The following is a 27,342-nucleotide window of genomic DNA, read 5'->3' as shown; positions in this document are numbered from 1 at the left end:
TTCTGTGGCATGTCCTGCAAGCAAAAACCTAGGAGGAGGAAGAAAGCCTGGCAGGCTTAAGAGAGGGTTTTGCTTTTTTGCCCCCCCTTTTTTTTTGAGTGGGGGCTCACAGGTAAGAGGAGTCCTCATGCTCAAAATAAGAAGCAGGAAGAAATATGTCAGCAGAGGGAGGGAAGCTCTGAAATGGGGGTAGGAAGAATGGTGGGGCAAGAGAGAGAGTGGCATTTGCTGGAAAGTGGGAAGGGGCTGGCTACAGTCTGTTTTGTTCACTGTCACATCACCAATGCCTGAGAAGTACCTGGAACATATGTGTGAATGAATTGAGTGAATTTCACAGCATGTGTCATCTAGGATTTTTTTGTTCCCTGAGATAGTCATAGGTACCTAGCAGAAGGACAAATATGGTCCAAAAATGTGGTAAACAGTGTACTCTGTTCCCCCACCTTAGCATATTATAGTCTCTGAGACAGAGGTTCTCAAACTTAACCACAACGAAACCACCTGGAGGGTTTATTGAAACACAAATGGCCAAGCCCTACTCCTGGAGTTTCCGATTCCATGGGTCTGACGTGAGGCTGGAGAGTGAATTTATAGCAAGTTCCCAGCTGACACTGGTGCCCTGGTTCAGAGACCACACTTTAAGAACCACTGTTCTGAGGCATCCTGCTGAAAGAAGCCTGATGGATTGTTAAACGAGGCTTTTCCAAAGCATTTTTTACTCTGGACCCCTTGTTCATGGTATATCTTGCAAGACAATCAGCATCTCAGTGGGGAAAGGAAGGCTGAAAGGGTCTGAGGTGAACGTTTCCCCGAGTGATAGTGAATGGGGGGACTCATCTCCTCCTGGCATGTCCCATTCCTCCAGGCTCCTGCAGGAGACAGCACAGGGAATGCACAACCCCCACTTCGTTGAGAGTGGATTTTCTGCCCTAAGCTCTGGCTCTCACATCAACACCGCCAGCCCTACCTCTGTGGGGCTTTGTGGAATTTGCAAATAAGCCCCAAGCTGGGTAAGGGGAGAAGCTTTGAATTAGATAAGAGACTAATTGAAGTGGACTTTTTAATATAGATGCTCCTCAACTTATAATGGGGTTGTTTTCCAATAAACCCATCGTAAGTTGAAAATATCATAAATTGAAAATGTATTTAATACACTTAAGCTACTGAACATCAAAGCTTAGCCTAGTCTACGTTACATGTGCTCAGAACACTTACATTAGCCTACAATTGGGCAAATCATCTAACACAAAGCTTCCATTTTATAATAAAGTGTTAAGTATCGCATGTAATTTATTGAAAACTATATTGAAAGTCAAAAACAGAATGGTTATATTAGTACTCAAAGTACAGTTTCTACTGAATATGTATTGTTTTTGCTCCATTGTAAACTTGAACAATTATAAGTCAGGGATCATCTGTACATGAAAACAGTGACTTGAGACACTAACAGATCTGCCAAGGTGTCATCTAGGGGTGGAAAGGGAGATCTGATTGACACTGCTTAAGGGCAGTGGTGAGAAAGAAAGAAAAAAACCGCTGCTGATTATGTATGCAAAAATCACAGCACGGTGCTAGAGTGCTAGGCACATCATCAGCGTGTAATAAAGGTATGCTTACTCTCCCCGGGGATGAGGTTAAATCCTGAGTACAAAGCAAGTCTTGATTTACATGCTCTAAGCACAAATTACAAGGATGGTTTTTCAGGATTGTTTTGGGGGTTTGCCCAAATGTTGCTCAACCAAATTTCAAATGAGGGTGGTCTCTTTGACACAGGCTACCTTTCAGATTTCCTGCTCCCCTGTACTCCAGCACCCTGAGTCAGCAGTCATTTTTTGACGGGAGGCCCAGCAGGTGCTTTCTGAGCTGTCATGATTACCTTCCAGTGAAAACACACTGCACTTCCTGCTGCCAGTTCAGAAGTGCAGGCAACCTCCTGGGAAGATCTTGAATAGATTTGCAAATGAGAGTAACATCTTTGCCCTGGCATAAAGTTGATCTGGGTGCTAACCAAAGTCTCTCTTTTTTTTTTCTTCAACTTTTAAGTTCAGGGGTACATGTGGGGGATGCGCAGGTTTGTTACCTAGGTAAAAATGTGCCATGGTGGTTTGCTGCACAGGTCATCCCATCACCTAGGTATTAAGCTCAGTGTCTGTTAGCTATTCTTCCTGATGCTCTCCTCCCCTGACCCCACTCCCTTCGACAGGCCCCAGTGTGTGCTGTTCCCTCACCATGTGTATCTATGTGTTCTCATCATTCAGCTCCTACTTATAAGTGAGAACATGTGGTGTTTGGTTTTTTGCTCCTGTGTTAGTTTCCTAAGGATAATGGCTTCCAACTCCATTCATATCGCTGCAAAGGACATGATCTCATTCTTTTTATGGCTACATAGTATTCCATGGTGTATATGTACCACATTTTCTTTATCTAGTCTATCATTGATGGGCATTTAGATTGATTCCATGTCTTTGCTATTGTGAATATTGCTGCAGTGAACATACGCATGCATGTATCTTTATAATAAAATGATTCATATTCATTTGAGTATATATGCAGTAATGAAATTGCTGGGTCAAATGGTATTTCTGCCTTTAGATCTTTGAGGAATCACCACACTGTCTTCCACAATGGTTGAACTTATTTACGCTCCCACCAACAGGTAAAGGCATTCTTTTACTCTGCAACTGTGCCAGTATCTGTTGTTCCTGGACTTTTTTTTTTTTTTTTTTTTTTTGAGACAGAGTCTTGCTCTGTCACCCAGCGTGGAGTGCAGTGGTGCGATCTTGGCTCACTGCAAGTTCCGCCTCCTGGGTTCATGCATTCTCTTGCCTCAGCCTCCCGAGTAGCTGGGACTAGAGGCACCTGCCACCACACCTGGCTAATTTTTTTTTTTTTTTAATTTTTAGTAGAGATGGGGTTTCATGATGTTAGCCAGAATGGTCTCAATCTCCTGACCTTGTGATCCGCCCACTTCTGGACTTTTTAATATTAGCCATTCTGACTGGTGTGAGATGGTATCTCATTGTGGTTTTGATTTGCATTTCTCTAATGATCAGTGATGTTGTGCTTTTTTTTTTCATATGTTTCTTGGCCACAAGTATGTCTTCTTTTGTGAGGTGTCTGTTCATGTCCTTTGCCCACTTTTTAATGTGATTTTTTTTCTTGTATGTTTGCTTAAGTTCCTTGTAGGCTCTGGATATTACACCTTTGTCAGATGGCTAGACTACAAAAATGTTCTCCCATTCTGTAGGTTTTCTGTTCACTGTGATGACAGTTTCTTTTGCTGTGCAGCTCTTTAGTTGAATTAGATCTCATTTGTCAATTTTTGCTTTCGTTGCAATTGCTTTTGGTGTTTTCATCATGAAGTCTTTGCCCATGCCTATGTCCTCAATGGTATTGCCTGGGTTTTCTTCTAGGGTTTTTATAGTTTTGAGTTTTATATTTAAGTCTTTAATTCATGTTGAGTTAATTTTTGCATACGGTATAAGGAAGGAGTCCAGTTTCAGTTTTCTGCATATGGCTAGCCAGTTCTCCCAGCACGATTTATTAAATAGGGAATGCTTTCCCCATTGCTTGTTTTTGTCAGGTTTGTCAAAGATCAGATGGTTGTAGGTGCGTGGTCTTATTTCTGAGTTTTCTATTCTGTTCCACTGGTCTATGTGTGTTTTGGTTACCAGCACCATTCTGTTTTGATTACTATAGTCTTGTAGTGTAGTTTGAAGTCAGACAGTGTGATGCCTCTAGCTTTATTCTTTTTCTTAGGATTGCCTTGGCTATTTGGGCTCTTTTTGCTTCCATATAAATTTTAAAATAGTTTTTCCAATTCTGTGAAGAATGTCAATGGTAGTTTCATGGGAATAGCATTGAATCTATAAATTACTTTGAGCAGTATGACCATTTTTAAGATATTGATTCTTCCTATTCTTGGCCATAGAATGTATTTCCATTTGTTGGTGTCATCTCTGAATTCCTTGAGTAGTGGTTTGTAATTCTTCTTGAAGAGGTCCTTCACTTCCCTTGTTAGCTGTATTCCCAGGTATTTTATTATTTTTGTGGCAGTTGTAAATGGGAGTTCATTCATGATTTGGTTCTCTGCTTGCCTGTTGTTGGTGTATAGGAATGCTTGTGATTTTTGCACATTGATTTTGTATCCTGAGACTTTGCTGAAGTTGCTTATCAGCTTAAGATGCTTTTGAGCTAAGACGATGGGATTTTCTAGATATAGGATCATGTCATCTGCAAGCAAAGATAACTTGACTTCCTCTCTTTCTATTTGAATACCTTTATTTCTTTCTCTTGCTTGATTTCCTGGCCCAAACTTCCAATATGATGTTGAATAGGAGTGGTGAGAGAGGGCATCCTTGTCTTGTGCCAGTTTTCAAGGGGAATATGTCCAGCTTTTACCCATTCAGTATGATATTAGCTGTGTGTTTGTCATAGATGGCTCTTATTATTTTGAGGTATGTTCCTTTAATACCTAGTTTATTAAGGTTTTTAACATGAAGCGATGTTAAATTTTATCAAAGGCCTTTTCTGCATCTATTGAGACAATCATGTGGTTTTTGTCTTTGGTTCTGTTTATGTGATGAATCACATTTATTAATTTGCATATGTTGAACCAAACTTGCATCCTGGAGATGAAGCCACGTTTATCATGGTAGATAAGCTTTTAGATGTGCTGCTGTATTCAGTCTGCCAGTATTTTGTTGAGAATTTTTGCATCAATGTTCATCAAGCATATTGACCTGAAATTTTCTTTTCTTTCTTTTTTTTTTTTTTTTTTGTATCTCTGCCAGATTTTGGTATCGGGATGATGCCAGCCTCATAAAATGAGTTAGGTAGGAATCCCTTCTTTTCAATTGTTTGGAATAGTTTCAGTAGGAATGGTACCAGCTCTTCTTTGTACCTCTGGTAGAATTCAGATGTAAATCTGTCTGGGCCTGGGCTTCTTTTGGTTGGTAGGCTATTTATTACTGCCTCAATTTCAGAACTTGTTATTGGTCTATTCAGGGATTCAATTTCTTCCTGGTTCAGTCTTGGGATCTAGTTTCTGTGCATACAGGAATTTTTAGTATTCTCTGATGGTTGTTTGCATTTCTGTGGGGTCAGTGATGATATTCCACTTATCATTTCTGATTGTGTCTATTTGATTCTTCTTTTTTTCTTATTAGTCAAGCTAGCAGTCTATTTCATTAATTTTTTTCAAAAGGCAGCTCCTGGATTCATTTTTTTTGAAGGGTTTTTCATGTCGCTATCTCCTTCAGTTTCACTCTGATCTTGGTTCTTTCTGATTTTGAATTTTTTATATTTTTATATATTTTTTTCAATAGTTTTTTGGAGAACAGGTGGTGTTTAGTTACATGAGTAAGTTCTTTAGTGGTGATTTTTGTGCACACATCATCCAAGCCGTGTACACTGTGCCCAATATGTACTCTTTTATCTCTCACACCCCTCCCACCCCAAAGTCCATTGTGTCTTTCTTATGCCTTCGCATCCTAATAGCTTAGCTCCCACTCATTAGTGAGAACATACGACATTTGGTTTTCCATTCTTGAGTTACTTCGCTTAGAATAATGGTCTCCAATTCCATCCAGATTGCTGTGAATGCCATTATTTTGTTCCTTTTTATGGCTGAGGAGTATTCCATGGTGTGTGCGTGTGCTCACGTACATATATATACACGCACACACACATATACTACAATTTCTTTATCCACTCATTGATTGATGGGCATTTGGGCTGGTCTATATTTTTGCCATTGCAAATTGTGCTGCCATAAACATGCATTGTCCAGTATTTTTTTCATATAATGACTTCTTTTCCTCTGTGTAGATTCCCAGTAGTGGGATTGCTGGAACCAATGGTAGTTCTACTTTTAGTTCTTTGAGGGATCTCTACACTGTTTTCCATAGTGGTTGTACTAGTTTATATTCCCACCAGCAGTATAAAAGTGTTCTCTTTTCACCACATCCATGCCATCATGCCAACATCTATTTATTTTTATTTTTTTATTATGGCCATTCTTGCAGAAGTAAGGTGGAATTTCATGGTGGTTTAGGTATTAGGGTGATACTAGCTTCATAGAATGATTTAGGGAGGACTCCCTCTTTCTCTATGTTTTGGAATAGTTTAAGGATGATTGATGATTAGTATTAATTCTTCTTTGAAAGTCTGATAAAATTCACCTATGAATCTATTTGGTCCTGGACTTTTTTTGTTGGCTATTATTTTTATGACCATTTCAATCTTCCTGCTTGTTACTGGTCTGATCAGAGTTTCTGTTTCTTCCTGGTTTAATCTAGGAGTGTTGTATACTTTCAGCAACTTATTCACCTCCTCTAGGTTTCCTAGTTTGTGCACATAAAGGTGTTCAGTAGCCTTGAATGATCTTTTGTATTTCTGTGGTTTTGGTTGTAATACCTCCTGTTTCATTTCTAATGGAGCTTCTCTCTTCTTTTCTTGGTTAATCTTATTAATTGTCTATCAAGGCCGGGCGCGGTGGCTCACGCTTGTAATCCCAGCACTTTGGGAGGCCGAGGCGGGCGGATCACAAGATCAGGAGACTGAGACCACAGTGAAACCCCGTCTCTACTAAAAATACAAAAAATTAGCCGGGTGTGGTGGCGGGCGCCTGTAGTCCCAGCTACTCGGAGAGGCTGAGGCAGGAGAATGGCGTGAACCCGGGAGGAGGAGCTTGCAGTGAGCCGAGATTGCTCCACTGCACCACTGCACTCCAGTCTGGGCGACAGAGCAAGACTCCGTCTCAAAAAAAAAAAAAAAAAAAAAAATTGTCTATCAATTTTATTTTTTCCCCAAAGCATCAGCTTTTGGTTTAATTAGTCTTTTTATTGTTTTTCTGTTTTGTCTGTTTCAATTTCATTTAGTCAGCTCTGATCTTTGTTATTTCTTTTCTTCTGCTGTGTCTGGGTTTGGTTTGTTCTTGTTTCCCTAGTTCCTTGAGGTGTGACCTTAGATTGTCCATTTGTGCTCTTTCAGACTTATTGATGTAGGCATTTAATGCTATGAAGTTTCCTTGAGCACTGCCTTTGCTGTATCCAAGAGGTTTCCATAGGTTGTATCACTATTATCATTCAATTCAAAATTTTTTTTAATTTTCGTCTTGGTTTGATTGTTTACCCAACAACCATTCAGGAGCAGGTTATTTAATTTCTATGTATTAGAATGGTTTTGAGGGTTTCTTTTGGAGTTGATTTCCAATTTCATTGTGGTCTGAGAGAGTATTTGATATAATTTCAATTTTCTTTAATGTATTGAGACTTGTTTTGTGGCCTATCATATGGTCTATCTTGGAGAATGTTCCATGTGCCAATGAGTAGAATGTTCTCTAAATAAGTCCATTCATTCTAAAAGTACATTGTTTCTTTGTTGACTTTCTGCCTTGAGGACATGTCTACTGCTGTCGGTAGAATATTAAAGCCCCCACTATTATTGTATTGCTGTCTATCTCATTTCTTAGGTCTAGTAGTAACTGTTTTCTAAATTTCAAAGCTGCAGTGTTAAGTGCATATATATTTATGATAGTGATATTTTCCTATTAGACAAGTACTGTTATCATTATATAATGTTCCTCTTTGTCTCTTTTAACTCTGTTGCTTTAAAGTTTGTCTTTTCTGATATAAGAATAGCTACTCCTGCTCCCTATTTGTGACCATTTGCATGGAATATATTTTTCCACCCCTTTACCTTAAGTTATGTTGAGTCCTTATGTGTTATGTGAGTTCCTTAAAGACAGCAGCTACTTGATTGGTGAATTTTTATCCATTCTGCCATTCTGTATTTTTTGAGTGGAGCATTTAGGCCATTTACATTCAATGTCAGCATTGATATGTGAGATACTATTCTATTCATTCTGCTATTTGTTGCCTGAATACCTTGCTTTTTTTCATAGTTTTTTTGTGTTATAGATCCTGTGAGATTTATGCTTTAAGGATGTTCTATTTTGGTTTATTTGGAGGATATGTTTCGAGATTTAGAGATCCTTTTAGAAGTTCTTATAGTGCTGGATTGGTAGTAGTGAATTCTTTTGGCATTTATTTTTTTTTTTGTCTGAAAAAGACTGTATCTTTCCTTCATTTATGAAGCTTAGTTTTGCTGGATACAATAGTCTTGGCTGATAATTATTTTGTTTAAGAAGGCTACAGATAGATAGGGCCCCAATCCCTTCCAGCTTGTAGGGTTTCTGGTGAGAAATCTGTTAATTTGATAGGTTTTTCTTTATAGGTTACCTGATGCTTTTGCCTCACAGTTCTTAAGATTTTGTTTTGTTTTGTTTTTGTTTTTTGTTTTTGTTTTGTCTTGACCTTAGATAGCTTGATGACTATGTGCCTAGGCAATGATCTTTTTGTGATAAATTTCCAAGGTGTTCTTTGAGCTTTTTGTATTTGGAGGTCTAGATCTCTAGCAAAGCCATGAAAGTTTTCCTCAATTATTCCTTCAAATATGTTTTCCAAACTTTTAGATTTCTCCTCTTCCTGAAGAACATCAATTAATCTTAGGTTTTGTCATTTAACATAACTTCTTGGAGACTTAGTTCATTTTTGAAACAATTCTTTCTCCTTTGACTTTGTTGCAGTGAGTTAATTCAAAAGCCTTGTCTTCAATCCCCGAAGTTCGTTCTTCTACTTGTTCCATTCTACTGCTGAGACTTTCCAGTGTATTTTGCATTTCTCTGTGTCCCTCCTTTCCAAAAGTTGTGATTGTTTTTCACTTATGCTATCTATTTTACTGAAGATTTTTCCTTTCATATGTTGTATTCGTTAAATTGGACTTCACTTTTCTCTGGTGCCTCCTTAATTAGCTTAATAATTTACCTTCTGAATTATTTTTTCTGGCAATTCAGATATTTTTTCTTGGTTTGGGTCCATTGGTGATGAGCTGGTGTGATACTTTGGGGGTATTAAAGAACCTTGTTTTTTTATGTTGCCAGAATTGTTTTTCTGGTTTCTTCTTATTTGGATAGACTATGTCAGAGGGAGGATTTGGGACTCAAGGGCTGCTGTTCAGATTTTTTTGTCCCAAGGGGTACTCCCTTGATGTGGAACTTTCCCCCTTCCCCTAGGGATGTGGCTTCCTGAGAACCAAACTGCAGTGATTGTTATTTTTCTCCTGGATCTAGCCACCCAGCAGAACTACTGGACTCCAGGCTGGTACTGGGGAGTGTCTACAGAGTCCTGTGATGTGAACCGTCTTCACTTCTCTCAGCCATGGATACCAGTATCTGCTCTGGTGGAGGTGGGAGGGGAATCAAGTAGACGCTGTTAGGATCTTTGGTTGTGGTTTTGTTTATTGTACTCATTTTGTGTTGGTTGACTTCTAGCCAGAAGGTGGTGCTTTCAAGAGAGCTTCAGCTGTGGTGGTAGTATAGGGAGGATCAGGTGGTGGGTGAGGCCATAGAGCTCCCAAGAGATTATTTCCTTTGTCTTTGGCTACCAGGGCATGTAGAGAAAGACCATCAGGTGGTGGCAGGGTCAGGTGTGCCTGAGTGCAGACTCTCCATGGGTGGGGCTTGCTGTGGCTGCTTTGGGGGGGGTGGGGGGGGGGGGTGTTCCCAGGGGAATTATGACTGACTGTCTCTGCTGTGTCATGCAGGTCACCAGGGAAGTAGGGAAAAGCCAGCACTTACAGTCCTCACCCAGCTTCCATGTAGCCCAAAAGGCCAATCTGACTTCCACCATACTTATCCGACAGCACCGAGTTTATTTCCAGGCAGTGGGTGAGCTGGGCTGCGAACTAGCCCCAAGCTACCAGCCTGCCAGCTGAGAAAGCAAGCAGGACTTTCAGGACTTATGCCTTCCCACCTGTAGCAACTTCTGTTCTGTGTCTGCACTCCTGATTCACTCCCACCTCCAGGAAACTTCGCATTCAGTTGAAATTGTTACAAAGTTCAGCTAGACATTTCCTTCTTCCTGTGGTCTATTCCCATTTCCTCTGGCAGCCCTCCCCTAGAACCCCTGTGAGACAAAGTCAGAAATGGCTTCCCTGGGAACTTAGCCCCCAGGGCTCTTACCCCTACTTCTCCTACTCCTGTTTTTCACTTGGCTTTCTAAATTTGTCTCAGCTCCAGGTAAGGTCAAATCCTTCTCTGGAGATCTGGACCTTCAGGTTCCCCAGTAAGGGTGTGAATTCAGGGGCAGAGGATTCCTTTTCACACTTTTACACTTTAGGAAATCACAGTTTGTCAGCTGTCTCCAGGGGCCTGCAGCAGCAATCCACTTCCTTCAAAGGGTCTGTGGATTCTCTTGGCTTTCCTGGTATGTTCCTGTGGGTAGTTCTTGGAGCAAAAGTTCATGAAGTGAGCCTCCACATGTCGCTCTGTCTATCCAAGTGGGAGCTGCAAGTTAGTCCTGCCTCCTATCTGTCATTTTTATTCTGAGTCCTGATCTTTATTTCTTGTCTTCTTCTAGCTTTGGAGTTTGTTTGCTGCTGGTTCTTCTAATTGTGATGTTAGGTTAACTTGATATCTTTCCATCTTTTTGATGTGGGCATTTAGTGCTATAAATTTCACTCTTAACACTGCTTTAGCTGCATCCCAGAGAGTCTGATACATTGTCTCTTTGTTCTCGTTAGTTTCAAAAAGACTTCTTGATTTCTGCCTTTATTTCATTATTTACCCAGGAGTCATTCAGGAGCAGGTTGTATAATTTCCATGTGGTTGTGTGGTTTTGAGTGAAGTTTTAAATCTTGTGTTCTAATTTAATTGCACTGTGGTCTGAGAGACCGTTTGCCATGATTTCATTTCTTTTGCATTCACTGAGTAGTGTTTCACTTTGATTATGTGATCAATTCTAGAAGAAGTGCCATATGTCAATGAGAAGAATGTATATTCTTGAGGTGGAGAGTTCTGTAGATAGCTATTAGGTCCACTTGATCCAGAGTGGAGTTCAGGTCCTGAATATCTTTGTTAATTTTCTGTCTTGATGATCTAATATTGGTTTGTTAAAATCTCTCGCTATTATTGTGTGGAAGTCTAAGTCTCTTTGTAGTCTCTAAGAACTTGCTTTATGAATATAGTTCTCCTGTATTGAGTGCATATATATTTAGGATAGTTAGCTCTTCTTGTTGAATTGAACCCTTTACCAGTATGTAATTACCTTATCTTTTTTATCTTTATTGGTTTAAAGTAGGATTGTGACCCCTGCTTTTTTCTGTTTTCCATTTTCTTGGTAAATTTTCCTCCATTCCTTTGTTTTGAGCCTATGTGTGACTTTGCACGTGAGATGAGTCTTGGGAAGACAGCATACTGACGGGTCTTGGCTCTTTATCCAGCTTGCCATTCTGTGTCTGTAAATTGGAACATTTAGCTCACTTACATTTAAGGCTGGTATTGTGTATGAATTTTATCCTGTCATCATGATGCTAGCTGGTTATTTCACAGGCTTGTTTATGTGGTTGCTTTATAGTGTCACTGGTTTGTATACTTCAGTGTTGTTTGTAGTGGCTGGTAATGGTCTTTTCTTTTGATATTTAGTGCTTCCTTCAGGAGCTCTTGCAAGGCTGGCCTGATGGTGACAAATTCCCTCAGCATTTGCTTGCCTGAAAAGGATCTTATTTCTCCTTCACTTATGAAGCTAACTTTTGCTGGTTCTGAAATTCTGGGTTGGAAATTCTTAAAGAATGTTGAATATTGCCCCCCAGTCTCTTCTGGCTTGTAGGGTTTCTGCTGAGAGGACCACTGTTAGTCTGATGGGTTTCCCTTTGTAGGTGACCTGGCCTTTCTCTCTGACTGCTGTTAACATTATTTTTCTTTCATTTGGACCTTGGAGAATTGTATTAGTCTTTTCTCATGCTACTATAATGAACTGCCTGAGACTGGGTAATTTATAAAGGAAAGAGATTTATTTGACTTACCATTCCACATTGCTGGGAAGCCCCCAGGAAACTTATAATCATGGTGAAAGGCAAAGGACAAACAGGCACCTTCTTCACAGGGCATAGTCAGTGCAGGCAGGGGAAAGGCTGGATGTTTCTAAAACTATCAGATCTCATGAGACTCACTGACTATCACAAGAATAGCACAGGGGAAACAGCCCCCTGATCCAATTACCTCCACCTGGTCCCACCCTTGACATGTGGGGATTATCAGGATTATAATTCATGTATAAGAGATTTTGGGTGGGGACACAGCCAAACCATATCAAGAGTCTTGGGTTGATCTCACTGAGTATCACACTGGGGTTCTCTGCAGTTCCTGAATTTGAATGTTTGCCTATCTTGCTAGGTTTGGGAAGTTCTGGATGATATCCTCAAGTATGTTTTCCAACTTGGTTCCATTCTCCCCATCCCTTTCGGGTACCCCAATCAATCATAGGTTCTGTCTCTTTACATAATCCCATACTTTTTGGAGATTCCATTCATTCCTTTTCATTTTTTTTTTCTATTCTTGTCTGCCTGTATTATTTCAGAAAAATAGTCTTCAAGCATTGAGATTCTTTTTTCCACTTGGTCTATTCTGTTATTGATACTAATGATTGCACTATGAATGTCTCATGTTGTGTTCCTCTCTAAACTGGCTATCAGCTCCCATATTGTTTTATCATGATTTTTAGCTTCTTTGCATTATTATTTTTTTTTTTTTTGCATTGAGTTACAACATGCTCCTTTAGCTCAGCAAAGTTAATTATTACCCACCTTCTGAAGCCTACTTCTGTCAGTTCAGGCAAGCCTCAACTCAGTTCTGTGCCCTTGCTGGAGAGGTGTTGCAGTCATTTGGAGGAGATGAGGCACTCTGACTTTTTGAGTTTTCAGCGTTTTTGCATTTATTCGTTCTCATCTTTGTGGGCTTTTCTACCTTCAATCTTTGAGGTTGCTGACCTTTGAATGGGGTTTTTGTTGATGTTATTTGGCGTTTGTTTTTCTTTTAACAGTCAGGCTACCCTTCCACAGGGCTGCTGCAGTTTGCTGGGGTTCTGCTCCAGACCCTAGTTGCCTCAGTTTTTCCTGTACCTGGACATATCACCAGTGAAGGCTGAGAAAGAGCAGAGATGGCAGCCTGCTCCTGCCTCTGGAAGCTCCATCCTGCGGTTTAGTGACCTGTTGCTAGCCAGAACTGCACCTATAGGAGGTGGCTGGAAACCCTTGTTGGGAGGCCTCACCCAGTCAGGAGGAACAGGATTAGAGACCTGCTTAAATAAGAAATCTGGCTGATTTTTGGTAGTGCAGCTGTGCTGCATTGTGGGGGACCCTTCCTTGTCCAGACCCTTGGACTCTCCAGAGCCAGCAGGCTGTAACAGCTGAGTTGACTGAACCACAGAGATGATGGTCACATCTCTCCCCAGGAATTTGGTCCTTCTCATGCAGATTCCAGCTTGTTACTTGTGGCTGGCTGGAATTCCAAGCCAGTGGGTCTTAACTTGTGAGGTGCCATTGAAGTGGGGCCCACAGAGTGACACTGCTTGGCTCCCTGGATACAGCCCGCCTCCTAGGGGTATGTAGGGATTGATATTCCACCTCGCTGGGAATCCCAGGGCCAGAGTATGCAAAACTGGGTCTCTGTGTTTGCCTGAGTGGCTGCTCTGCCGGGACTCCACACACCTCTGTGAGTCAGACCCGAGACCCTGGTGGCACGGGCTAATGAAGGGATCTCCTGATCTGCAGGTTGCAAAAATCTGTGGGAGAAGCATGGTTTCCTGGGTGGGATCACTCACTGCTTCCCTTGGCTCCATGCTGTTCCCAGGTGGCTGTCGCCCCAGCCTGCTTTTCTTCATTCTCTACAGGTCGGGCTGTTTGCCTAGTCAGTCCCAATGTGAGAGTCTGGATATTTCAGTTGAAGGTGCTGAATTCAGTCATCACTTTCATTCCTCTCTGTGAGTGCCACAGACCGCAGCTGCTTTTAATTGGCCATGTTGGCCCCAGGTCCAGCCTCTTCTTACTAGTGTTTAAATTAGTGGCCTGAGGCCGTATGGCCTTGCAAGTCTTAAGAGAATCTGGTTTGCATGGTTCCAATCCTCCTGGTAAACAGCTCTCCATTTCATGAAATGAAGTTGACCCTTCAAATATGTCCTTTGGAGCAGGGGCTTTTGTAGTTCTGTCCATTGTCATCTAAACTTAACTTAACACACAATAAGGCTGTTGGGGTAAAGAATGGCTTTCTAGAATGCAAGGCACTAAAATAAGGTAACACACTCCTTACTGTAGCATGTGAGTCCACTAGAGCCCAGCCTCACCTCCAGCCACACATCTTTCAAGGATATTTGTTGGAATTTATCATTTTGTCATACAATCTCGTCATCTTCAAATTCACTAATTTTGTTCTCAGCTTTCTCATTTATATTTAACTTATTGATTTATTTTTATTTCCCTTCTGAAATTTTTATTCAGCTCTTTTTCAAACCTGCTTTCCCTGTTCCCTTTCAAACTGCTCCTGTGGTTCCCGTTATGTGAGTTTAATCATTTGTTGTGTTTGCTATTTCTCAGACAGGCAAAGAATTGTTTCTTCTTTGTTTTGTAATCTTTTACTCTGAGCTTATCTCTAGTAGGAATTGTCTAACACATGCCCTAAGCTGTAAATACATCTGTATTGAGAGGTTTTGAGTTTGTCTTTGCTCAGTGCCCTAAAGACTTCAAGGATGCATTTTTAAGTTTGTTTCGAGTTCGGGATTTCTACAGCGTGTAAACTGTGTGCATTTGGACTTGATACCTGTGCACAGAGCAGGCCTGGGTGTCTAGCTTCTCAGAGGTGACTTATTCCAAAGTGGTTGGTTGGCTTCCTCCCTGCATCCCTAAGGCAGTCGCAGTGTTTATTCTGGGACCCAAATTCAAACAGTCCTTTGAAGCTTCAGGCGTTATGCAGACATCCCAGCTCAAGTTTTCTTTGTTTAGAGAACTTAGGTCTCCATTCTTGCTCCTCATGGACTTTAAAACTCCAGCTGAGGCAGTAGGCCACAGCTCCTCAGCAGCCACTCAGTTTCAACTCCCCGGTGCAGCTATGCTTTCCTTGTTTTTGATTCCTGAAGAGTTCTCTTTCCAGCTTATTTTTGTTTTCTTCTGTTGTTAATGTTATATTATATCCAGCATCTCAATTTATTTGGAAAAGGAAAGCAGTCCCCTATCCAGTCAGGCTGAAAATGTGTGCTAAACATTGTATATGCCTTACTTAGCTCAATTCACACAACAAACCTATGCATAGATACTATTATTATCTTCACTTCACACGTGAGGCTCCCAAAGATTAGAAGGGTTCCCTTATTTTTCCAAAGTCAGAACATGATTCCCTAGAAATTCATGAAGCAGCTGTGATACCCAACTCATTACCCAAAGACTTGGCCTGTACCAACCCCTTTTGCTATCCTGTCTGTCTCTTTCTGTGGTTCCTCAAACCCCAGGGCAGCTGGTCACTTAGCAGACTGCTCGCTCTGTTCAACCACACTCACATCAAAGCCCTCTCATTATTCTCCTGCTACAAATGGTCCTCTTCCCCTGTTCAAATCCTTTCCATCTTGCAATAGGCTGTCTCAGACTCACTTTCTCAATCAGTCACCCCTCCATCCATCTCTTTCCCTCTCTAGTGGGTATTGTAAGCGCAGATCAGGAATGAGGGGAGAATAGATAAGATAAAAGCATTATCAGAACTGTGTGGTAAAGGAAGTGGAGAAAGAGTAGGGGAATTCAAAAGCAATGGCAGTATTCTGGCTTGGATAACAGATTGCATGAGGGAGTGTTTACCGAGGCCAGGGATCACAGGAGAGGGAGCAGGCTAGGCTGTAGCGTGGGAAACATTGAACTCAAACTTGGACACAATGTGTTTGAAGTACCTGTAGAACATCCAAGTGGGGCAATTTGGAGATACTCTGACATGCAAGTACACCATTTAGAAGATGATTCTCTGCTCAAGATCCTGATTTGGAAGTGAGTATGTGAAGCTGACATTGGTTACATGTGAAGTGAAAATACAAGAGGCCATATGTGGAAGTCCACAGTGGTGTGTGTGTTAGTTCTAACTTACAATAAGATTATGTGTTCCTTGAGTTAAGATATCATATCACTTCAGCCACACAATTGTGAGGGACTTCAACAGCCCGCTGACAGTGTTAGATAGATCATTGAGGCAGAAAACAAACAATAAAATTCTGGCATTAAACTAGACACTTGACCAACTGGACCTAAGAGACATCTACAGACTACTCCACCCAACAACCACAGAACATACATTCTTCTTATCTGCACATGGAACATATTCTAAGATCGATCACATGCTCAGCCATAAAGCAAGTCTCAATAAATTCAAAAAAATCAAAACCATACTAAGCACACTCTCAATACTGCAATGCAGCAAAAATAGAAATCAATACCAAGATCTCTCAAAACTGCATGAAAACATGGAAATTAAACAACTCGCTCCTGAATAACCCTTGGGTGAACAACAAAATTAAGGCAGAAATCAAAAAATTCTTTGAAATTATTGAAAATGGTGACCCAACTTACCAAAATCTTTGGGATGCAGCTAAAGTTGTGTTAAGAGGAAAGTGTATAGCACTAAAAATGCCTTCATTAAGAGCTTAGAAAGATTTCAATTTAACAATCTAACATCACACCTAGAGGAAGAAGGGGAGAAAAAGAACAATTGAACTCCAAAGATAGCAGAAGAAAAGAAATAACTAACATCAGAGGAGAACTGAACAAAATTAGACCCAAAAGTCCATATAAAAGATCAATAAAACCAAGAGTTGCTTTTTCGAAAGAATAAACAAGATTGATAGAGCGCTAGCTAGATTAACAAATGAAAAGAGAAGATCCCAACAAACATAATTGGAAATGACAAAGATGACATTATAATCAATCCCACAAAAAGCAAAAGATCCTCAGAGACCATTATGAAAACCTCTATGCATATAAACTAGGAAATCTAGAGAAAGTGGATACATTCCTGGTAACACACAATCTCCCAAGATTGAACTAGGAATCACGTGTTAACCTGAACAGATGAATAATGAATTCTGAAATTTTAAAAACCTACTAACCAAAAAGAGCCCTCGACCAGATGGATTCACAGCCCGTTATCAGATCTGCAAAGAACTGATACCAATCTTACTGAAACTATTCCAAAAAATTGAAGAGAAGGAGCTCCTCCCTAACTCATTCTATGAAGCTAGCATCATTCTGATACAAAAATCTGGCAGAGACACAATATAAAAAGAAAGCTTCAGGCCAATATCCATGATGAACATAGATGTAAAAATCCCCAGTGAAATACTAGCAAACTGAATACAGCAGCACATCACGAAGTTAAGTCGCCACATTCAAGAAGGTTTTATTCCTGGGATGCAAGGTTGATTCAACACATGCAAATCTATAAATGTGATTCACCATGTGAACAGAATCAAAAACCACACAATTATCTTAATAGATGCAGAAAAAGCCTTTGATAAAATCCAGCATCCCTTCATGATAAAAACCCTCAACAGACTAGGCATCAAAGGATCATATCTCAAAATATTAAGGGCCATCTATGACAAACCCACAGCCAACATTATACTAAATGGAGAAAAGCCCAAGAGGAACCTTTCCCCTTGAGAACTAGAACAAGACAAGGACACCTACTCTCACCACTCCTATTCAACATAGTACTGGAAGTCCTAGTCAGAGCAATTAGGCAAGAGAAAGAAATAAAATGCATCCAAATAGAAAAAGAAGTCGTCAAACCATCTCTCTTTTCAAATGCTATGATTCCTCACTTAGAAAACCCTAAAGACTCTGCCAAAAGGCTCCTGGAACTGATAAAGTTTCAGGATACAAAATTAATGTACAAAAATTAGTAGCATTTCTATATGCCAATAATGTTCTAGCTGAGAACCAAATCAGGAACACAATCCCATCTACAATAGCCACAAAATAAAGGAAATACCTGGGAATTCATCTAACCAAGGAGGTAAAAGATCTCTGCAAAAAAAACTACCAAGCACTGCTGAAAGAAATCAGAGATAACACAAAGAAATGGGAAAACATTTCATGCTTAAGGATTGGAAGGATCAATATCATTAAAATGGCCATACTGCCCAAAGCAATTTATACATTAAATGCTATCCCTATCAAAATACCAATGTCATTTTTTACAGAATTAGAAAAATTTACTCATAAATTTATATTAAACAAACAAAAACCAAACAACCACAGCAATACTGAGCCAAAAAACAACAAAAAAACTGGAGGCATCACATTACTCGACTTCAAATTATACCATAAGGCAACAGTAACAAAAACAGCATGGTACTGGTACAAAACCAGACACATAGACCAATGGAACAGAATACAGAACCCAGAAATAAACCTGCACATCTACAGCCATCTGATCTTCAGCAAAATAGACAAAAACAACCAATGGAATAAGGACACTCTATTCAATGAATGGTGTTGGGATAACGGGCTAGCCATATGGAAAAGAATGAAGCTGGACTCCTACCTCTCATCATATACAAAAATTAACTCAAAATGGGTTAAAGATTTAAATATAAAACCCCAATTATAAAAATCCTAGAAGAAAACCTAAGAACTACCCTTCTCAACATCAGCTTTGGCAAAGAATTTATGTCTAAGTCCCCAAAAGCAATTGCAAGAAAAACAAAAATTGACAAGTGGGAGCTAATTAAATTAAAGGGCTTCTTCGGAGCAAAAGAATTTATCAACAGAGTAAACAGCCTACAGGATGGGAGAAAATATTCATAAACTATGCATGTAACAAAATTCTAATATCCAGAATCTACAAGGAACATAAATCAACTAGTAAAAACAAATAATCTCATTTAAAAATGGGCAAAGGATAGGAACAGATACTTCTCAAAGGAAGATGTAAAAGTGGCCAAGAAAAATATGAAAAAAATGCCCATCATTAATCATCAGAAAAATTCAAATCAAAACCATAAAGAGATATCATCTCATACCAGTCAGAATGGCAATTATTAAAATGTCAAAAATAACAGATGCTGGCAAGGCTATGGAGAGAAAGGAATATACTGTTTGTTAGTGAGAATGCAAACTAGTTCAGCCACTGTGGAAAGCAGTTTGGAAATTTCTCAAGGAACTTAAAACAGAATTACAATTTGACCCAGCAATCCCATTACTGGATATATATTCAGAAGAAAACAAATTGTTTTACCAAAAAGATACATGCATTTGTATGTTCATCACAGCACTGTTCATAATAGCAAAGACACGGAACCAACCTAGGTGCCCATCAACAGTGGACTGAATAAAGAAAATGTGGTACATATATACCATGGAATACTATGCAGTCATAAGAAAGAATTAAATCATGTCCTTTGCAGCAACACAGATGGAGCCAAAGGCCATTATTCTAAGCAAATTAACACAAAAAAAAGAAAACCAAACAAACACCACATTTTTTCACTTATAAGTGGAAGCTAAACATTGGATACCCATAGACATAAATATAGGAATGATAGACACTGGGACTAATAGATGGGGGAGGGAAAGACAGGGGAATGGGTTGAAAAACCACCTATTGGGTATTACGCTTGGGTATTACCTGTGTGATAGGATCATTTTTACCTCAAACCTCAGAGTCACACAATATACCCATGTAACAATCTGCATATGTACCCCTCAATCTAAAATAAAAGTTGAAATTATCTTGAGAAATAATGTCATTTCTTTCTCCTTAATTTTCTAATAGTGCCTAAGACAGAATTGGTCCTCCTATTTTATAGGGTTGTGCTGAAGATTAAATAGTATAAGGAAGAATATGAAAAGCTGCTTCAATACTGAAAAGCATGTTCCAAGATTGATTGATTGTTTTTATGACTATCACCCCCTTCTCCCACTTAGAAGCCTCCAGATCTCCCATTGCCTACAGAATAAAAGCAATCCAAGTCCTCAGTTTCAAATCTCTCCTTGCAGCCTTATTGCACACTCTTCACCTTTCACAAATGCAGCCTGACACCCTCAAACTCTGTCCTCCTCATCTACCTCAACAGGGTTAACATGGCACCTTGCACAAATCTGTGCTGGATATGAATCCCTATCTGTTATAAGTCTTTTTGTCAATTCCATGACTGGACTATAAGCTCCATAAAGGTGGGTGCTTTTTTTGTTCACAAAGTAGGATGTGCATTTAGTAAATGTCTGTAGGAGTTAATGAGTGAATGTGTGTATCTTTATATGTCCCCAAACCTAGTACCTCTGACAATAAAAAAACAGATGAATGAATAGAGGAATAAGAGATTTCTGCTTCATTGCCTTAGAACTTATTACTTGCCATCTATTCCTAATGAAATATTAACAGTTCTTCAATATCCACCCTAAATTCCACCTTCTCCAAGCTGGAAAGAATCTCTCCATTCCCTGGGACCTCACAGTGCCTTGCACCTGGTCTACAACACTTATCTCAAGTTTCATTACATTTGAAGATTTTGTGTACTTGATACACCCCCTCCATTAGATTGAAAATCTTGAAAGCAAAGGACCTATCTCAAAACCTCTGTATCTCTTGCAGCACCTAGTAGACATAATAGTTGGCAGATAGTAGTTGGTAGGTGAATGTATCTTATGTTGAATAGCTGCATTCAAAAACACCTGATTTCCTGGGGAAACCAAGTCAGAACTTCCAATTTGGCCACTTATATAACACTTGGATCAACCAGTCAGCAACTACATAGAGAACCTCTCACCTGATTTTCTCCTCCTCATCTCATGGGAGGTTTCCCTAGCCCCTGACTCACACTGAAATTCCAGCACACTCCTAACTCAGACCTCCTTTGGCATTGTCCCTGCTACCCTTCCTGAACGTGTGTATCCCTGGGTCTCTGGTCTCTGAGTCACTTACCAGCTATGTTGCAGCTACCTGCCTTGGGAGCACATCTGCAGGTGTCCAGAGATTCATGTGTCTTTGGACTAGGCAAGGCCTTAGGCATCATTCCGGGGGATGGTGTCAGACATTCTTGGAGCTTGGACATGCTTGGTGTGACTGGATACACCAGTGATTCATGAACAGTCGGGAATTAAAGTTCTTCTCTCCCCCAAGGAAAGGTCACTTTGCTGAATTTTCTTCTTTCTTGGTTGAACTATGCATTGACACATTTATTTTAGCTGCCTCCTGGCTTGATCATGTTTCAATTACAGTTTGTCCCTGCAGTTCTAGCAGAGGGTCAATGTAGGTCTCTTTCTGATCATAGATCCACATTTATAAAACCCTAATTAGGCATTTCCTTTAGCTGCTGTCATAGATTACTTGTGGAAAAACTCTGCAGGCATAAGCTTTGTATGAGCTAAAAGATTGTTTAGAAGCCCAATTAGGAGCTCACCGGGGCAGCTCCCAAGCATTCCTACCTCTGACTCTTGGCTGAGGCTGTTCTTCACACCAACAGTGCTCTCCCTGTTGATGTTGGAGAATATAAATCTTGCCCTCTTTTGTGACCCATATTAAAATGAGATAAAATGTGTCCCTTTTATATTAATAGGATTTTTATTTATTTTTTTTTAGTACTCAGTGTGGCAAGGGTACAATGCATAAGCTCTTTTACCCTCTGTGAGTAGGAGTATAAATAGGCGTAACCTTTGCAGAAACAAACATTGATAATTTGTATCAAGAGTCTTAAAAATACCTCCAGCCTTTGACCCAGTAATTCCATTTCCAGGAATCTTTCCTAAGGATATAATCAGAAATGCAAACAAATATTTATACACAAGAAATTCATTACAGTACCATTTATAATAGCTGTTACATAATTAATATCTGGAAATAAGTATAGTATAGCCATATTACACAGCTACTTAAAATGAAATTTGTAAAGGCATTTTAGTGCTGATGCTAAATGAAATATGCAAACTCTCAAATTCTTATGCAGGGTGATCCAAATAGACCTTTCCCAGCTGTTGTTTCACAGGATGTTTATAGGAATGCTATAAATAGAAAAGTTCTATTTTTCAGTAAGGTTGAAAAGTTATTATAGTTTGAGAATCACTGTTTTGATGCCGGGCATCATGGGGGCTGTTATTCAATGCAGCACACTTTGGAAGAACTGGAGAAAAAACACCTAGGAATAAAATGGTAATGTTGAGAGGGGATGCTGCTACTGTTGAGTTATAGAATTACTTCTTTGCAATTTTTTATGTTGTCCTACCAAAATGCTAAGCGTTGTAAATGAAATAATGCCAGAGGATTATTGTCCATCCAGCTTTAGCAGATGTGGATTGCTGTAGAGCCAGCTAAAGCACATGGATTCAACATGCCAGTCACACAGAGAGGATGGTCACTGTGAGGGCAGTGATGGAGGCCAGGATGGGGGAGCCCCCGAGTGCTGTCTGGTTGGTTCTTAGCACTCTGCCTACATTCCACAGGGCATGGGGTATGGTCAGGGTTACCTCACTGTCACCTGCTTCCTCCCTGCCCTGGGCCTGACCAGAGGTTTCCAGATACCTCTGGGAATATCCTCAGGATATGAACCACATTCCAGGTTACCTCTGTTGCTTGGCTATCCTTGATTGCAAACCCCAAGCCCAGAGTGCTCCTACCTCTTTCGGTTGGGTGCTTGATTCAAATATGTAGTTCTCTACTAGTCTATCAGCCCTGCACTCTGTGTTCAGGTCTGCCTGTGTGCCACCTGTATGTCTTGGGGTCACCCCACCCCAATAACAGGCCTAGCTTGAGAGCCCTGCACCCAGCCCAGGGTTTGGTCCAGGGCATCGAGCATGAGGGGAGTGGAAACTGGGTCAGAACCTCTCACAGAGTATAACAGAATTTCACAGAGATCTGCCTGGATCCCTCCTGCTTACCTCCCGAAGTCCCCTAAAATATTCATCAGGCTTTATCAGACTAATGGGCTTCAAAAGGAGCAATTTTCTGAGACATGAGACAGGACAATATAAAAAGAACATTAATGAAAAAAATCTTATTTCAAAATGAAAGGAGAAAGATTATTTAGCATCCCTATTGGTGTTATCTATTCATGACAAACAGCACATTTAATCCAGCGTGGAATTGTAGGGAGGGCTTTGATGCCCTCATCTTGGAGTCACCTTCATTCAGAACTCATCTGTCTCCTCTGCCACAGATGGCAGAGTCGATGGAGACAAGAGGATGCAGATGACAGACATTTCAGAGGTTGTCTCCACAGGGTGTGGGGGGATTACAGGGAGTGTGAAGGAGAGTCCAGCATGACTCCCAAGGCATTTGCTTAGGGATGAGACAGGAGATGACATCGTTCGCTAGTCTTGCCACCTTTCATGCTCCCATCTCCCTTTCTGAGACATGCCCATCTTGGTTTCTATCTTGTCTCATGCTGTATGAGTTCAGTCCCTTGAGGTTAAGAATTGTGACTCTGTTCCAGCCCCTCAGCATCTCTACCCATCCACTAAGCTGCCTTCTGTAGCCCTGGGCACTTGTGGGTTCCCAGAACAGAGGGTTTGGGGCTTAAACAACCCATGTGGGGATAAAGGGAGATCCTTGGTTCCTGATCAGCCTAGCAATCATCAGAGCCAACTGGCAATTTTGACACAAGATTCCCAGTCCTGAGACCAGGAGTCTTGGGTTTAAAAGGTTGTGAAAGGGTGCCCTGCACTGAGTCCAGGCCAGTAGGACCCACTTGTGGTTCTCCTCTGCCTCCCCAGGTGCACCAAGGTAAGGCTGAAAATTCTCCCCATCATCCACTATCTGCCTGATGATCAGATTCTTGGGTGTTTCTCTTTCCCACAGTTTGCCCCATCATGTTTGATGATGAGCTTCTATAACTTCAGTGTATATCAACTGTTATATTCCTTGAGTACTTTGCAATAAAAATTGTTGACCCAAAAATGTGTTGTTCTCCTTTCATAGAGTAAAAGCCTGTTTGATGTTTTATTACATATTCAATTTTAAATGTTGCTTCTCTTTCATTTTCTTAGATTTGTGACAAAGAGTGGCACTACTATGTCATCAATGTGGAGTTTCCTGTGGTAACCTTATACATGGATGGAGCAACATATGAACCATACCTGGTGACCAACGACTGGCCCATTCATCCATCTCACATAGCCATGCAACTCACAGTCGGCGCTTGTTGGCAAGGTAATCCTAAGTGAAACCCTTTTCTCTGACCTGTTTGTGAATAGTTCTTGGAAGATACTGGTAGAGAAAAAGGAAAAGCAAGTGGTGTGAGAATAGGCTAGAAAAATTACTACCCCTTACAAAAAAAAATGCAAGACATATAAAAATAAGTATAAATCCACAAACTAAATGTATTGTATAATAACAAGCTTAAGGCCAGATTTTGATTTTAGATCGACATGAGCAGTTTCATGGTTGTCTCTGAGTTGCTAATGTATTTTATTGTTTTGAACTCTTATTCATTTCCAAACTGGGGCTATACAGAGAAAAAAAACTGAGTATAGAATCTTGTGTTCAAAATTCTGGTTGGCTCTGATGAGTGCTAGGCTGATCAGGAACCAAGGATCTCCCTTTATCCCCACACAAATTGTTTAAGCCCCAAACCCTCTGTTCTGGGAACTCACAAATGCCCAGGACTTGCCTGGGGCTGTGGAAGGCAGCTTGTGCACAAGCCATGAGGCCACAGAAAGCCACTCTCAAGGTCAGCTCAGCCCTCAGTGCCTTCCTTGGCATCTAAGGACAGAGGCCCTTTATGCCTTCCCACTTGAAGGTGTCTGCCCCCTCCTCTCTTCCTGTGCCGTTGCCTCTCTCCTAATCCCCAAACCCAGGCTAATCTCCTCCTTGGGATCAGGAAACCCAGCTCTCCAAGCATGCATGTGATCTTTCTGTCTCTCACTCAGGTCTGCTGGAGTCTTTGTCTCAGCTCCTTTAAGGGCCGGGTATGCTTTGAAGTACCAGTAAGAGAGCAGAAGGAAATGAAAATGCTCCCCAAATAAGCAGATTAGTACTTTGAGATATGACACAACCTTGTGCTGATGGATTCTGTGAAAATTACCAAGATTTGTGACTTTGACTCTTCACCATGAGGGGCTGGGGATAGAGGTGGGCTATAGTATAAGAATATGCCGGCTGTGCGCAGTGGCTCACACCTGTAATCCCAGCACTTTGGGAGGCCAAGGCAGGCAGATCACGAGGTCAGGAGATCGAGACCATCCTGGCTAACACGGTGAAACCCCATCTCTACTAAAAAAATACAAAAAATTAGCCAGGCGTGGTGGGGGGCGCCTGTAGTCCCAGCTACTCAGGAGGCTGAGGCAGGAGAATGGTGTGAACCCAGGAGGCGGAGCTTGCCGTGAGCTGGGATCGGGCCACTGCACTCCAGCCTGGGTGATGGAACGAGACTCCATCTCCAAAAAAAAAAAAAAAGAATATGCCTTCAGAAGACCAACTGACCCATGAGTGAACTAGGAAAGACACATGCCCCTGTAGGTTGGACAAAGTGAGTTATGGGCAGCTCCATGTAAAAGAAGATGGAAAGGAGTGCATACAGTGCAGCCTGGAAGCACTAGAGATTCAAAACCCAGGAAGGAGATAAGGTATAAATGAGGCAAGAGAAAGTGTTTTTGAGCTAAGCCCACCTACTTGATGTCTCACATGTGTCACATGATAGCAAAATGTTTATTATTTCAGTAGAGCTTGGCAATGAGAGTAACTTCAGAATGCCAGGTAGACCGTGTCACCTGGCAAGAGTTCATGAAACTATCTAGTACAGCAGGGCAGTAATTCGGAGGTTGCAGAGGAATCAATAACACTGAACACAACTATGCTAGAGAAATGGCCCCCTGGTGTGGCTTAGTGTCCCAGCTAGACACTCCAACCAGCCTGTGGGTGTTACAGAACATAGCCTGGATAATGCCCCTAAGAGAACACTGCCCTAATCATGTCCCCTTCCACGTTACCATGCTTCTTCTCAAGAGCCCCTCAGAAACCACATTTGAATCCCTGTCACCCGAGTGTGCAACGGAAACCCGCCCCCATGTCCGCAAGGCCAGCTACAGCAACTGCTGCTGAGTTATATGCCTACTGCCCAGAGTGGGGAAGTAGCCCCACAAAATAAAATGTGATTTTATAAGGAACTAAAATCAATAAGAATAAGCTAAGTTGCACTGCAATGACAACAAGCCCCTACTCTCAGTTCCTAAAATAATTCTCACTTCATATTTACTGAAAATCAATGAGGGCTCTTTTCTGCCTTATCCACAGTCAGTAGACAGAGCAGCCACATTGCATGGCTGGATACGTAGCAAGAAGAAAAGAAAACATGGCAAATGTGCACAAACTCTTAAAGCTTCCACCTACGAGTGATGCCAATAATTTTTATTCATATTTTATTGGCCAAAGCAAGTCAGAAGGCCACATCTAACTACATCAGGGCAAGAAACTGAAATCTACACCATATCTAGAAGAAAAATTGAAAATATTGTATTAACATTGATGAACACCACAGTTTGTCCACCAGGCCAATAGATATTTGTTTGGCTGTCTTTCCCATGTAGAAAATACTCCCTTCCTTCCTTAAATGGGACATGCCCACATTCTCACTTCTTCCTGGTTCCAGGCTCAATGTCCAAGCTTTCTGAGTGATTTCTAGTGATCTCCTCGTCAGGGTGAGATGCACAGAGGCCTATAGCAGGCCACGATGTAGCTGCACTTGATGTGGAGACCTATATACTAATAGGACAAATTACTTTCCACCAGTGCAACCACCATGCCCTCCCCGCCAACACACACACATTCATGCATCTGTATATGTGCTCGTGCACACATACCATACAACAGTAGAATGAGGCAGACCAACCAGAAAACTCTTTCACTAAGAGGGAGCAATACAGCAGTCTTCGGTCCATAGCAATTATGAAATCCCTTGGGGCAGATGTTATAAGGGCCCCTCCCTTAGGGTGGGAAATATTATTCGTGGTCCTTTATTCCGTTCCCTGGAAGATGTTTCCTTCCTTAGTATCCTTCTAGGCCACATCTGAAGAGGGCATTGTCACTCCATAAATAGCTGCTCTACTATTACATCTCATTACAATTTATTTAAAAGCCATTCCACAAAAATGATTTCAAACAGGAAACCCAAGTATACATTGACTTTCAAAGAATGTAGTAGAAAGAATGACGACAAGGGTGTTCACTAAGTCTTTTTGGTCCTTCTTCCAGATATATGCTAGGACTGATCTTCCTTAGAGTTAGGTGTGGTCATGGGACTTGCTTTGGCAAGTTAACTGTGAACAGAAGTGCCTTATGTTGTTTCCTTGTGGAAACTTTAAGAGCTGTCATTGCAAGGAGGCCCTTTATACACGTGGGGTGTTTACAGTTCTGAAATAAAATGTTATTTGTCACAATTTGTAGATAAGGAAACTGAGGCTCAGAGATGAAGGAGTTTACCCAAAGTCACTCAGTTGAATATGCCCAACCTCAAGCCTCCAATGCCTATGCTCTTTTCACTGTGT

At 40.9% G+C, this 27,342-nt stretch overlaps 1 protein-coding gene and 1 long non-coding RNA gene across 3 annotated transcripts in view; one reads left to right on the top strand and one right to left on the bottom strand.

Moving 5' to 3' along the window:
• The window catches only part of CLSTN2 (calsyntenin 2), a 643,984-nt gene that overhangs the window by 585,976 nt on the left and 30,666 nt on the right, over positions 1-27,342 (top strand). Inside the window, exon 9 of the mRNA XM_032143419.2 lies at positions 23,848-24,010. Within this exon, the coding sequence (XP_031999310.1) occupies positions 23,848-24,010 (163 nt within the window). The remainder of the gene's footprint in view (positions 1-23,847; positions 24,011-27,342) is intronic.
• LOC131382279 (uncharacterized) overlaps positions 23,954-27,342 on the bottom strand; it is a 135,471-nt gene continuing 132,082 nt past the window's right edge. For both annotated transcript variants that reach the window (XR_009211588.1, XR_009211589.1), the window contains one exon: positions 23,954-24,067. This is a non-coding gene — a long non-coding RNA (uncharacterized LOC131382279). The remainder of the gene's footprint in view (positions 24,068-27,342) is intronic.

This window comes from Hylobates moloch, unplaced genomic scaffold (assembly GCF_009828535.3).
Source record: "Hylobates moloch isolate HMO894 unplaced genomic scaffold, HMol_V3 SCAFFOLD_22, whole genome shotgun sequence".
NCBI classification, from domain to species: domain Eukaryota; kingdom Metazoa; phylum Chordata; class Mammalia; order Primates; family Hylobatidae; genus Hylobates; species Hylobates moloch.
This window is presented reverse-complemented; position numbering and strand designations above follow the sequence as displayed.